This window comes from Ailuropoda melanoleuca, chromosome 2, assembly GCF_002007445.2.
Source record: "Ailuropoda melanoleuca isolate Jingjing chromosome 2, ASM200744v2, whole genome shotgun sequence".
Taxonomy (NCBI): domain Eukaryota; kingdom Metazoa; phylum Chordata; class Mammalia; order Carnivora; family Ursidae; genus Ailuropoda; species Ailuropoda melanoleuca.
The window spans coordinates 195,141,564-195,154,542 of NC_048219.1; the positions used below are offsets into that span (position 1 = coordinate 195,141,564).

Here is a 12,979-nt window from a genome sequence, read left to right on the forward strand (position 1 = left end):
AAAAAAAAAAAAAAAAGAAACCAGCTCCAAGATGACCCAGTGTTGGAATTTGCAGACAAGAACTGTAAAGCAGCTCGTAAGTTGACTTAAAGGAAAAGATAGTCATATTGAATGGACAGATGGAGGATTGCAAGAGAGAAATAAAAATCTATAAAAATAAACAAAGTTAAATTCTACAACTGAAAAAATATGAGAAATACAAAAGAAAAAATCCACAAGATAGGCTTAATAGCAGATCAGCAATGGTAGAAGAAAAGGTAGGTAAACTTGAGTAAAGATGAACAGTAATTATCCGATGTGAAAACTAGAGAGAACAAGACCTGAGGGACTCATGGAACCATGTCAAGCAGTCAAATATACACGTGATTAGAGCATCCGAAGGAGAGGAGAGAGAATGGGGCAGAAAGAATATTTGAGGAAACAGTGGTCCAAATTTCCAAAATTTGGTATAAAACATACATTTATGGATTCAATGATCACAGTGGGCCACAAGCAGTTTAAGTACAGGATAAAAACAAAAACACCCAGCACATCACAGTGAAGCTGAGAAAAACCAAAATAAAGGGAAATACTTGTAAGCATTCGGAGAATGATGACACATGACATACACGAGATCAACAGTTCGGATTTCTGATAACTCTTTATCAGAAATATGGAGGTAAGAAGATGATGGAATAACATTTTTAAAGCGCTGAAAGAAAAATATAGCCCAGAATTCTATATCCAGCAAAACATACCTTCAAAAATGGAGGTGCTATAAAGGCATTTAAAAATAAATCAAATGGAAGCTAAAAAATATTTGTAGCCACCAGACCTTCAACAAAAAAATGCTGAAGAAGGCCTTCAGCTAAAAGTAAAATGACAGCAGGCGGGAACTTGGATTGGGGGAAGGGAACACAAGATCGCTGAAAAGAGTAAACATGATGAGTATAAAATGCTAAACCCCCCCTCTTAGTTTCTTTAAAAGACGAATGACTATTTAATATAAATAATACCACTCTATGGTGGTGTTTATAACATTTCTAGATGTAAAATGTATGATAAAAATATAAAGGACACAAGATAACAAATGAATTACATTGTTCTCACATTTTATGTAAAATAGCGCAATATGAACCATGCACACTGTGCTGAGTTAAAGAATGGCTATTGTAACCCGCAGGGCAATCACTGCAAAGTAAGAAAGAGGCACTGCTAGAAAGACCGTAAAGGAATCCAAATAAAGTCATGAAAAGTACTGAGTTAACCCAAAAGAAGACAGGGAAGGACAAACAGAAGAATAAAAGAAGAAACGGGCAATGGAGAACAAACAGCAAAATGGCGGACCTAACACAACCAGACGAATAACCGCATTTAGTGTAAACGGAGCAAAGGCTCCAATTAAATGGCATATGTTTGTCAGGGTGAAGAAGAAAGCTGTCCACAAGAAATGCACTTTAACTCTGAAGACATCAAAAATAAAAGAGTTATCGAGAGAGCTGCTGTGGCTCTGTTAGCATCAGGGCAGGTAGACTTCAGGACAAGGAGTATTGCCAGAGACAATAAGGGACATTTCATAGTGATAAAATAACCAAACAGGAGGTCACACCAATCCTAAATGTGGACACATCTCCCAACGGCATTTCAGCATCTGTGAAGCACAAACCGACAGAAGGAGAGGGAGAAATACAGAATTCCACGATCACGTTGGGAGGTTTCGATACCCTATGGCAGGAAGTGATGGGACAAGTAAATGACTAAAAAATTAGAAAATGAACAAGGAAGTCACAGAACAAGAGACAATGTTTGCAGTATGTATGTCTGGCAAAGAAGTTGTGTCCAGAATATACAAAGAACTCTTGAAAACACCAGACCATGCGGTGAAAAGTAGGCAAATGACTTGAGCGGATATTTCAAAGCAGAAGTTATATGAAGACCAAACAACCCATTAAAAGGGTGGCTACACGGTTGTGTACATTTTTCAAAGCTTGCACTTAAAATGTATCCTTAAGATCTGTGCATTTCACCGTATATAAGTTTTACCTTGATAAAAATGGTGCAGGAGGGCAAAGAAGAGAAGGACCTAGGTTTGAACCCCATCGCGGCCACGTGGTCTTGGTGGCTTTGGGCAAGTTACTGAAGTTCTCAGAGCCCCAGTGTCTTGATATATAAATGGGATGAGGATGGACCTTTCACGGGGCTGCTGCGAACATTCAATGTAACACCATAAAGAGGTGACCCAGGTGGTCCATACGAGGCGAGGCGCTCTATTACACAGCTTAGTGGTCTTTACTCCCCACCCACCTTCCGCCCCTCCCATCGCCCAGCTCTTCGAAATTCTCTCTCCACGGATTCCTGCAGAGCACAAGCAGCGGGGGAAAGGAGAGGGGGAAATGTCCTGACCCTTGCCACAGCCAGGGCGGCCACGTGGCTAAGAGAATGAAATCCCATTGCCATCACGTCCTCACTCTGGCTGTCAACACGGTGTGGGAAAGGAACCATTCCTACGGGTAATGGGCCACTGTTCACATAGAACCGTGCCTCAGAGCCCCGGAGAGCTGATGCGCCTGACACCGCGTCCCAGGTGCGGGGGCCTCCTGGCTAGTGAGCGTCTTCATGCAGGAAAAGCTGGCTTATGTGGCATTCTAGCAACTAAAAGTGAGTTAAACAGCATAAAGACAACCTTGAGGTACTCCATGAAATAAAAATTAAACCCTGTCGAGTTTTAATATTAAATGTGAATATTCTGTATCAAAATGCTTGAAAACTTGATAATCCTTATGTGTATATAACCATATTGTGTCTCTATCTATCTATCTATCTATCTATCTATCTATCTATCTATTTGCCTAGCTACCTATCAACACCTGTCTCTCACCATCATCGTCCATATCTAAATGATATCGGAGAATCCTTGCTTTTAGGGCTGACAGGATCATTTGGTCTGTTTCATTTTGGTGGTATAAGGCAGAGACGCAGGGAGGTGAAGAACTTGTCTAAGGTCATGGGCTGGGTAGTGCACGGATCTTCTAGGATATCCTATCCTCCAGCCCAGATCTGATGGCACAGGTACCCCCCCGTGGCCAGCTTAGCTTCCCGCAGCCTCCTCGGTAACACCTGTGTGAGGAGCGGATATGCCCAGGGAACCGTACCTTGGCAACTCACGCCATGTGCGAAAGAGTACCCCAAAATGCAAGTGATTGATGCTGTTACTGAAGGAAGGTGGGCTGGAGATAGAAATCGGGGCTTCCGGTTTCAGTGACACGTGGGGCATTTCAGGAAAGGATTCCTGCGGTGGACGGGACAGTAGGGGTTGTTTATGCAAAGGAAGAAGCTGTTTCTACCTGTTGGGTGCTCGGCCAGGTGCAAGGACGAAGTGATTTACAGCCGGATGCGATGGGGAGTTTAAGAGAGATGGGCGCGTCAGCCTAAGGAAATCATTGGCAAGGGTCCGTGCTCGTTGGTGTAAGAAAATTCACGGCGGGATCTGAACATGTAATTGGAACAAGGGAGGGGCGCTGGAAACCAAGAAATGCACCAAGTACCTTGACCACCACGTGCAGCATCATCTGTAGGCCGTTTTTGCCGGGGTACTTCCCCGCGATGTTAGCTGCGGACAAGTTGAAGAGGTTCGCTCCCGTTTCGGTGCAGATGGCGTGGACCAGCATTTTCTTCCCTACCCCCGATGGCCCTGCCAGCAGCAGGGATTTCACCAGAGGAGCCTTCTCGTGCACCGCTGCAGAACCTACAAAAGGCAGAGGCGAAGGCTCTAAAATCCTGCAGAGGAGCCAAGCGGCTCCGAGACGAGGATCCCTCCAGGCTGTTCCTGCAGGAACAGTTTCTGCAACCGTGATGAATGCGTCCAAAGCATTTCTAACCGGAGGCCCATCCCCCGTCTGAGTCGGCCTGTGACCCCTTTGATCTGCATGTCAGGGCTCGAGGTGGGGGTCACAGGATCTCCTTACTCATTCTGTACGCGGCTTCCCTGCTACCCCTCACCCTAGAATTTCCCCCAAACTCCTAACTCTAATGAACATTCCTGCAAACACTTACCTCTGGCATGTTTTTTAGAGGGGGCGTTTTCTCTGCTTGTCGGCAGTGGCGTTACATTCTTTGAAAGCGTAGGAAAAGGAATGTGGACACACAGCTGGTGAGGGGGGCTGGGAATGTTCATTCGTGGTTCTCAGGAGGGAAAGGGGAGAAGCAGGAGCCAGGTGTAGTAGCCGGGCTTCCTCGACCTGCCCCGGGTTCCAGCCTGGCAGCAGGGGCTGAGTCAACCCGACACCTCTTGATGAAGTGCCTTGAGTCACTACGCAGGCACTCGGAGGCCCGCCACACTGCCCATCTCCTCCGGGCCTGAGCGGGACTCGGGCTCGAGCATCTCCTGTCGTCCTGAACTCAAGCGGAGCGCACGCTGGCACCAAGCGATTATAAAATGACATCCTGGAAAGTGCTGTGATCAAAACATCTACTATCACGTTGCTTTGGGCAGTGACTGGGCAGTTTGATCAGTTGTGACTATGTCCATATTACGATTATTAAGGTGCCTTTTTTTTTTCTAGTGTAACTGAAAAGATATAGGAAATTTACCAAATAATCAGGAACATCAACTTGGAAGCCAGTTTTGAGTGAGCGCTGTTTAAAATGCAGTGACGTCAGTGTGCGTTATTTGTGATACGTGAGGGGTACGGTAACGCAATGTGATAAAGGAGATTCTGTTGCTCAGGGTAAGAGAGCCACGTCATTCACTGGGTGGTCCACTGAGCACCTGGTATTGGGGGCTGCTCAGTTCGTGGCCCTGGTTGGGGGCCGGTGGGGAAGAGTCAGGACTTGCTGTAGAGAGTTTATGGCCAGGACGGCAGCTGAACCTGAGTGGATGTGACCAGGAGGGAGGCAAATAGTGCTTGGATCCGTGCGAGCCACGGAGGGTTCAGAGAAGAACCCAATTCCAGGCCAGGTGGGATGGGGGCCTCAGGCCCGACTTCTGGGAGAGAGTGTCACCTGAGCTGGCCTCTGAAGGGGCAGAACTGGAACATGTAGAGACAGGGACCCTTGAGAAGATGCTGGGTGAGAGGGCACAGTGACTGCGGGCCTGGGGTGGGAAGTCAGGCAGGTGCCGGGGAGCGGCAGATAATTCCTGCTGGTGATATGGCAGGGGACAGAAAGGGGCTGGGGAGGGAGACTGGTGCCAGCCGTAGGGGTCCCTGGGAGATGGCTGAGGGTTGCAGATTTGCCAAGGGTGCTGGCCGAGTGTCCTCCTCCCTTCCTTTTCTCCCTCCTCGTTCTGTGGGGCAGTCATATTTCTGGGAGGGTAAGTGGGTGAACACTGACCAGATGCATCCTGGGTGCTCCCTTATCTGCCCAGGGGGCTTGGAAAGCTCACACCTCATCCTGGGAGCCCTGGCTGAGGCTCTCGGGGCTTTGGAGGCCAGCGGGTGCTTGTGTTGCCTGGCCAGGGTGCAGAGTGGCCACATGGCGTGTCCTCGGGGCCCTCTGCTGAGTGGCCGGGTTGGCTAGTCCTGGCAGTGGGGACCTGAACACAGGGCCAGCAAACGCACTCTGTGTTGACACTGGATATGGTTTTAGATCTATGAAATTTAAAGGAAGCACCCGAAGGCAGATCCGTAAATCTCCTTGTCTGTCTGGCCGGTTTGTGCCTTGCACACACACACACACACGCACACACACACACACACACACACACACAAGTCCTGAGAAGAAACGCCTGCTGGCCCTGGGGCCCGGGGAGGTCAGCAGCCATAGGGACTTCGGGTTCCGGTGGGATGCTTCCTGAGTATCGTTCTTCTGATGCTTTTAGGCCCTCTCGGAAACGACATTCATCGGTTTGTATCCTTGAGCCAAGGATCGAACATCCCGCCTCCCTCAATGATGTCTTAAGAGTTCCATTAACAACATGCTGGGTCTTGGTGCTCTCTGCTCTACTGCTTTCCATCACACTGTGATGAGGGCTGTGGGCTACTTATTTTATTTGCATGGGCCTCGTAAATATTGCATATTAATTTTGTTGACCCCCAAAGTATCATATACTTATTTATGATACAGATTTTGCATATATATGAAATTTAGGTTGACCCCCAATTCCATTTACTACCTCTGACATTAAGTTAAAAGAGGAATGAACTGTTTCTTGCCAATAAGTCTAAGCCAAACTATTCCCATATTATTTTAAAGCCAGTTAAACAAATAAAACACGATTTCTATTTCAGAATTGTCGTCAGAGCCGAGCCTGGCTGCCCCAGATGACTCAGGTCACACACATAAAAAGGTTATTAATGGTGAGAGCCAATGAGAGCAGCAGAGAGCGCTGCGACAGAGAGCCCCGCCCTTTCTGCACCTGTCGGCATTCCGCAGAACTGTGGGCCGTTGGTCTGAACAACCACGACTGAATCTTATTTAGCATTAGATTGGATGTCAGTGAAAACCGGCAGAGCCTTGATCCTTTAGATTCATGAAATACACTTTCGCCGGTTCATGAAAAGCCGGCTTTGCTAAGGACCTAGTAACAGAAGCCTGTGTGTAAAAGGCCAGCCTAAGATTAGCCCTTTGTCTAATTTGATTAATTTTAATTGCAGGTGCTTGCTCTAGTTATTTTCTCTCCAGATGACTGCCGACAGGACCTTCCGCCCAGAATGTTAAGCAGGTGCTCAGAAGTGGTGCAGACGGTGGTATCTCAGTGTGGTTTTGATTTGAATTTCCCTGATGGCTAATGATTTTGAACATTTTTTCATGTGTCTGTTAGCCATTGGTATGTCTTCAATTGGAAAAGTGTCTGTTCATATCTTCTGCCCATTTTATGATTTGTTTATTTGTTTCTCACGTATTGAGTTTGAGAAGATCATTGTAGATCTTGGATACCAGTCTTTTATCTGTAATGTCATTTGCAAATATATTGTCCCATTCCGTGGGCTGCTCATATTCTTTCTTTCTTTTCTTTTCTTTTTTTTTTTAAAGATTTTATTTATTTGACAGAGACAGCCAGCAAGAGAGGGAACACAAGCAGGGGGAGTGCGAGACAAAGAAGCAGGCTCATAGCAGAGGAGCCTGATGTGGAGCTCGATTCCATAACGCCGGGCTCACGCCCTGAGCCAAAGGCAGACGCTTAACGGCTGCACCACCCAGGCGCCCCTCTTTCTTTTTGATAGAAACGTTGCATGGGCTTTGATCTGGATGTTTCCATTGCTTAATTTTATGAGAGACAGTACTTCTCTACTTGTAGAAGAAAGTTTGGCGCGGGGCAGCTTTTTAAATGTCATAGAGCCCCCTCTTCTGTTGTTTCCAGATGAATTAGAAGCAGGGTGGTGTGCGTTTTTTGAGGTGGCCAAGCCCCTCCCAGTTTCGGCTGCAGTTGCTGCCCGGTCCACTGCACCTCCTCCTGAATGCCTGGGGGTTATTTTGGCGTTCCTCTGCTCTGTGTCCCCAGTGGCTTGTACTTTGGGGTGTGAGGGGCACCTCGTCATTTAGTTTGTAAATGTCTGCTGGTTTCTGTTTTTGCTCTCTGGCTGCTCTGCCTGCTTTTATGTGGGGGTTTGGGATGATCCACTGCCGTCTTTCAAGCTAAGGATTTTAACTGGGAAAAAAATAAGGAAAACATGGAAAAGCCCATGTGGCAGTTTGACTGATTTTGTTAGACCGAGTCATTTTCTTCTCATTTTTTTTTTTCTTTCAAACCTCTTATGCAAATTCTAGTTCATTAACTTGCAGCGCAATATCGGTTTCTGGAGTAGAATTCAGTGATTCCTCACTTATGTACAACACCCAGTGCTTGTCCCAAGTGCCTTCCTTAATCCCCTCCCCCATCTAGCTCTCCCCCACCCACCTCCCCTCCAGCAACCCTCCGTTTGTTCTGTATGTTTAAGAGTCTCGTATGGTTTGTTTCTCTCTTTTCCCCTTTTCCCCCACTTCCCTATGTTCATCTGTTCTGTTTCTTAAATTCCACATATGAGTGAAATCATACAGTATTTGTCTTTCTCTGACTGACTTATTTCGCTTAGCACAATACTCTCTAACTCCATTCACATCGTTGCAAATGGCAAGATTTCATTCTTTTCGATGGCTGAATAATATCCCACTGTATATACACCGCATCTTTGTCCATTCATCAGTCGATGGAACTTGGGCTCTTTCCATAGCTTGGTTAATGTCGATAAGGCTGCTATAAACATCAGGGTGCATGTACCCCTTCAAATCTGTATTTTTGTAGCCGTTGGGTAAATACCTAGTAGTACAATTGCTGGGTCATAGGGTAGCTCTATTTTTAACTTTTAGAGGAAGCTCCATACTGTTTTCCAGAGTGGCTGCCCCAGTTTGCCTTCCCACCAACAGTACAAGAGGGTTTCCCTTTCTCCACATCCTCACCAACATCTGTTGTTTCTTGTGTTGTTAGTTTTAGCCATCCTGACCGGTGTGAGGTGGGATCGCATCATGGCTGTGATTTGCATTTCCCTGATGATGAGTGAGGCTGAACATCTTTTCATGTGTCTGTTGGCCATCTGCATGTCTTCTTTGGAGACATGTCTATTCATTAGACTGGGTCGTTTTCATCTGAGGTCTGACTGTGTTCACTTTGGCCTTAAGTGTCATAAAGATGCTGTCTGGAAACTGAAAGATCATCGCAAAGTCCAAGATGGGTAAGACATCAAACAGAAGATGAGAAATATGTCCATTAATTTATTTTTGGAGACTCCACCTTGTGCCAGGCACTGTCTAGACACTAGAAATTCAGCGATGAACAAAAACACTGAATGTCAAAGGAAAATACAGAAGGAGAAGGAGAAGTCAGGGATTCCCAGCCACAAGGAAAGGACGGTGTTCTGTTAACAATGTCATGCTTTCACATGCACAGAATTAACAGAGCAAACTCAAGGGAATCCAGGAGAGAACCCTTTGGTAATTGAACAAGAAACGCATAAAATAAATAGAAACCCAATATATATTCCAGTATATGTCCTGGTAAAATTCTCATACTGCTAGGAAATACGAATGCTCCCCCAGGCACTCAAGAAGGAACTGTGGCTTTATTTCAAAGGCATTAAAGTAATCATTTTTTGATCAACGAGAAATGTCAACCTTCATGTATCTACAGGCCAAAATTAGGTCACTGTGTAATATAATACAATGAAAACGAGAGATTCCATGTTTCTACACTGATACCACAACAATTTAAAAAGAGGGAGGGAAGGACATTTCTTTCTAGAAAAATGGCACCTACTAATATAGAAGGGATGATAGAGAACACTCCCATTTTACACCTACCCTAGCAGTAACTGATACAGGCAAAAATCACAGTGGGGGATAAAAACTTTAAGCCAGCTGGGAACAACATCTCCAGAGCCTTGAAGAATCCCCCCACCCCAGATTATTCATTAACTAGGAAGGGGAGAGTGAAGCTTAACAGTGGAGAAATCTGGGGAACAGCACTTTGGCCAGTGATGAAACTTAACATCCCCAGTGACGGGACACACGTGCCCCCAACATGAAACACTGAGAAGGACATAATATTAGCTCCATAGTCTGCTTGCCAGAAACGTTGAACCCGAATCAAGTCATGAGGAAACCATCAAACCATTTCTGTCGAAGGACAGTCTGTGAAACAGCTCGGACTCTGACAATGTCAATGGCGTGAAAGACGTCGGGTTGGAAGTTCTAGATTAAAGGCGTGAAAGGCGACTAAACAGGTATGAGCACCACGGCCACGGTCCTTGATTGGATTTTGGATTCAGAAAGACAAAAATGTATAAAGGACATTATTAGGACAATTAGGGGAGTTGATTACCTACTAGGTATTAAGTAATAACACTGCAGTAATTCCAAGATGTCTGAGGGCGATTATCCTTTTGTGGTTACGTGGGAGAACGTTCTGGTTCATGGCAGATGCGAGAAAGTGAACATTAAACCTGCACTAGGGTGCTGGGATTATGAAAAATTTTAAGCTTTAAGTGCGTTTTCAGGTCATCATGTTGTTTTTTTAAAAATTAAGAGAAAACATTCAGTGGGCCCAGTGATAGCAAATGTCCCCCGTCCTTCCTTCCAGTTACGTCTGTGGTGGCCCCTTCTGGAAGGAATTCCTCCCGTAAGAACTGTGTGTTGTTCAAGTTCCAGGTGCTGTTCCCCTGGGGCATTTTGTTTAAACCTGAAAGTATGAACAAGTCTTCATTTCCTCAGCTTAGCTTATGCCAGATGGAATGCCCCAAGGAGAGTTGGCAGTAGGCTCAAAAATCTGCCTCTACCACATTCGGGGAGAGAGCTGGACCTGCGGGTTCACGGCACAGAATGAATTCAAATCCATTCAGTCCAACAAAAATCTACTACAAACCACTATGGGCCAGGTTTTGGTTTGGACAAACATGCAAGTGAAACATATTCCAGCTGTTGGGACCTCAAAACCCAAGGGGCGACATATACGGCACATACATGTGTTAATTTTGGTGTACCTTACCGATGTAATCACAGAGGTTAACTTTCAGAGCCTGGATCAGCAACCCTTCTTCCACCAGTTCCTTATACAGAGACTCAATGGTCCTGGTGATAAAGCAGACCAGCTATTCCGTAAGCAGACACATAAAACCAGCATTTCTGTTAATCACCACATATGCAGAGAACTTTCACCAGATCTATTTCCAAGCGCATTTGTATCTATGCAAATAAGTTGATTTTTGGAAGCGTTTCTACAATTTGGGGGACAGTCTAGGCTTTAAAAACAATACTTTTGCTCATCCATGTGTACATCTGATGTCTCCCATTAATAAGAATTATATCCATGGGCATCTGAGACCAGCCACAGCTCCTGCAGTCTGCCCTTTCATTAGTCCTTGTGATGGCACAGATATGAATTAGAAATTGACCAATAATAGTAGTGCAATGGGCCCACAATTATATATTCAGTTAGCATCTGCAAGCCGTAGTAGATCATTAATCCTTCGCGGAATTGATGTTTCCTTTTAACCCAATAGCATAATAGTTTAGAAGAAATATCTATAAAGAGCCAAGGCTTATAGGGGAACTCATTCTACTACGAAAGACAAAATGTCTAACGCAGTGACTGTGATGATTTTTTAGGAGAATGTTATACTTTTCCATAGTGTTTACAGATATTAAAACCACTTCCCAAGGGGGGCTTGGGCATATAGCGAGCACACTGGTAATTTATATTAATTGAGGAAAAACTAAAGACAGTATCCTACTTAATGAATGAAACTCCTAGTGAAATTAACTGGGGCTTGGCTTGTAGGAATTTAGATAGCTCAAGCTCAGATATTGAGTTTAATCCTTTGAGATGTTTTGTTTACTTCCTTTTCATTTCTAGGGGACTTATGCTTTGTTGTACGCTAGTCTTTCTTTAGAATGAAGGATTGTAAATGTAACTACATTTAACCAGTTCTTTGTTCTATGATCCAGGTTAGTACGATCAAGGATATCAGTTATATTTAAGCCAAATACCATTGGGATAAATGTTAATTCAATGACCCCAGTCTTTGATTGACTGGAATTTTATTCTTTCAAATATATTTAAAATAGTGTTTGAATTAAAATAGCATTTAAAATTCTGCCACGAATTAAGAAGGTTTTAATTGTAATGGGATTTGGGATAACAGTATCTGACCTGCAAGGAAGTACCAAATGTAGGTTTTTAACTAGAACACTGATTTAATATAAACATAGAATATATGCATAAAATATTAATGTGAAATTGAAGATTCTCTAAAACAATCAAAACAAAATATATTAAGAAGCCTGGAACACAAGCCTATATTTGGATCTTTCCAGTGAAACGAGCTTCTGTTAAGGAATAAAACATTTTCAACTTTAAAACTACCTTCGTGTGATAAAAGTACTGGTGTCAGGTTGATATTAACTTGATGAAACAAATGGAAGTTGTCTTACTAGGAATGAGCCCTAGTCTGGAGACACAGGCTCTCCAAAATTGAAATGAAAAGTCTTCCAGGAATGAGACAGCCAGCTGTTTCTGTGCTTTTGGGCACAAAAGTGAATAAAATAATCCTGGTCTCTCGTCATTGTGCTAGAGAATCGCCTGCGGCTCATTTACGACGGTTCGTCTGTGCAGAGGCCCGCGTGAGAACATACTCGGTGTCTAATGGCTCTTGTTCACCAGCCACGTGTGTGTGATCCGTCTCGTTTAAGCTGCATTTTATTTGGCAAACTCATCTTTACGGGCACGAGAAGGTGAATGAATAATTTTAATTTCGTGATTGGGTCATATCGGTAGATTTGATTTTAGCTCTGGTTTGTGTCTGGATAAGGCGCTTTGCATAAACTTCTTCACCTGCAAGACTGTACTTGGTTTTGGGACTAACGTAAGAGCAAAGGAGAAAAGTGGGTTTTACAAGCTACTAAAAGACACCCGTGGCCTGTGGCACTATGTGCATGCGTGGGCTGAACCCCCGTCTAGAGAAGGCACCGTGATGCCCCTTGGGTCCCCAGGAGGCATCAGTGTTGGTGCTTGGAGGGATTGGTGCCCCAGGAACTGGGCACCTGACTTTCAGGATGCTGACCAAGCCACTCTTAGGCAGCAGTCAGCCACAGCGTCTTCACCTTGAACCTGTCCCCAGTGATGGAGCCTCAAGTGAGGAGAGCTGCCCCTACAGGTGCCCTGTAGGAGCCTTTCCTCTACAGAGCCAAAGCCCACATGCTCTTCTGGCTGTCTCTCCAGAGGCTGCCTGCCAGGCTCCAGGCACTTGCACTAGCCCTGGAACACTCTTATCTCCTATTTCTTTCTGGATGGTTCTAAGCTGGCTTCCTTCCTCGTGGATCTGCTTCTCAAGCAGAGTCTGGGAATGTATCCCTGGTAGCCAGGGGATGACTAGGAAACTCTCCCACACAGGGGAGCAATATGTGGTATCCATTAACAAAATCCATGGGAAGAACAGTGGACCTTCAGAATGATTTCTGACACTCACTTATGAGGGATTGCATTTTATTTTATTTTTGTTTACTTATTTAATTGAAGTATAATTGACATTCA

The 12,979-nt window shown here is 44.8% G+C and overlaps 1 protein-coding gene across 1 annotated transcript in view; it reads right to left on the reverse strand.

Moving 5' to 3' along the window:
- IQCA1 (IQ motif containing with AAA domain 1) overlaps positions 1–12,979 on the reverse strand; it is a 172,483-nt gene that overhangs the window by 42,557 nt on the left and 116,947 nt on the right. The window contains exon 13 of the mRNA XM_034655460.1: positions 10,436–10,518. Within this exon, the coding sequence (XP_034511351.1) occupies positions 10,436–10,518 (83 nt within the window). The remainder of the gene's footprint in view (positions 1–10,435; positions 10,519–12,979) is intronic.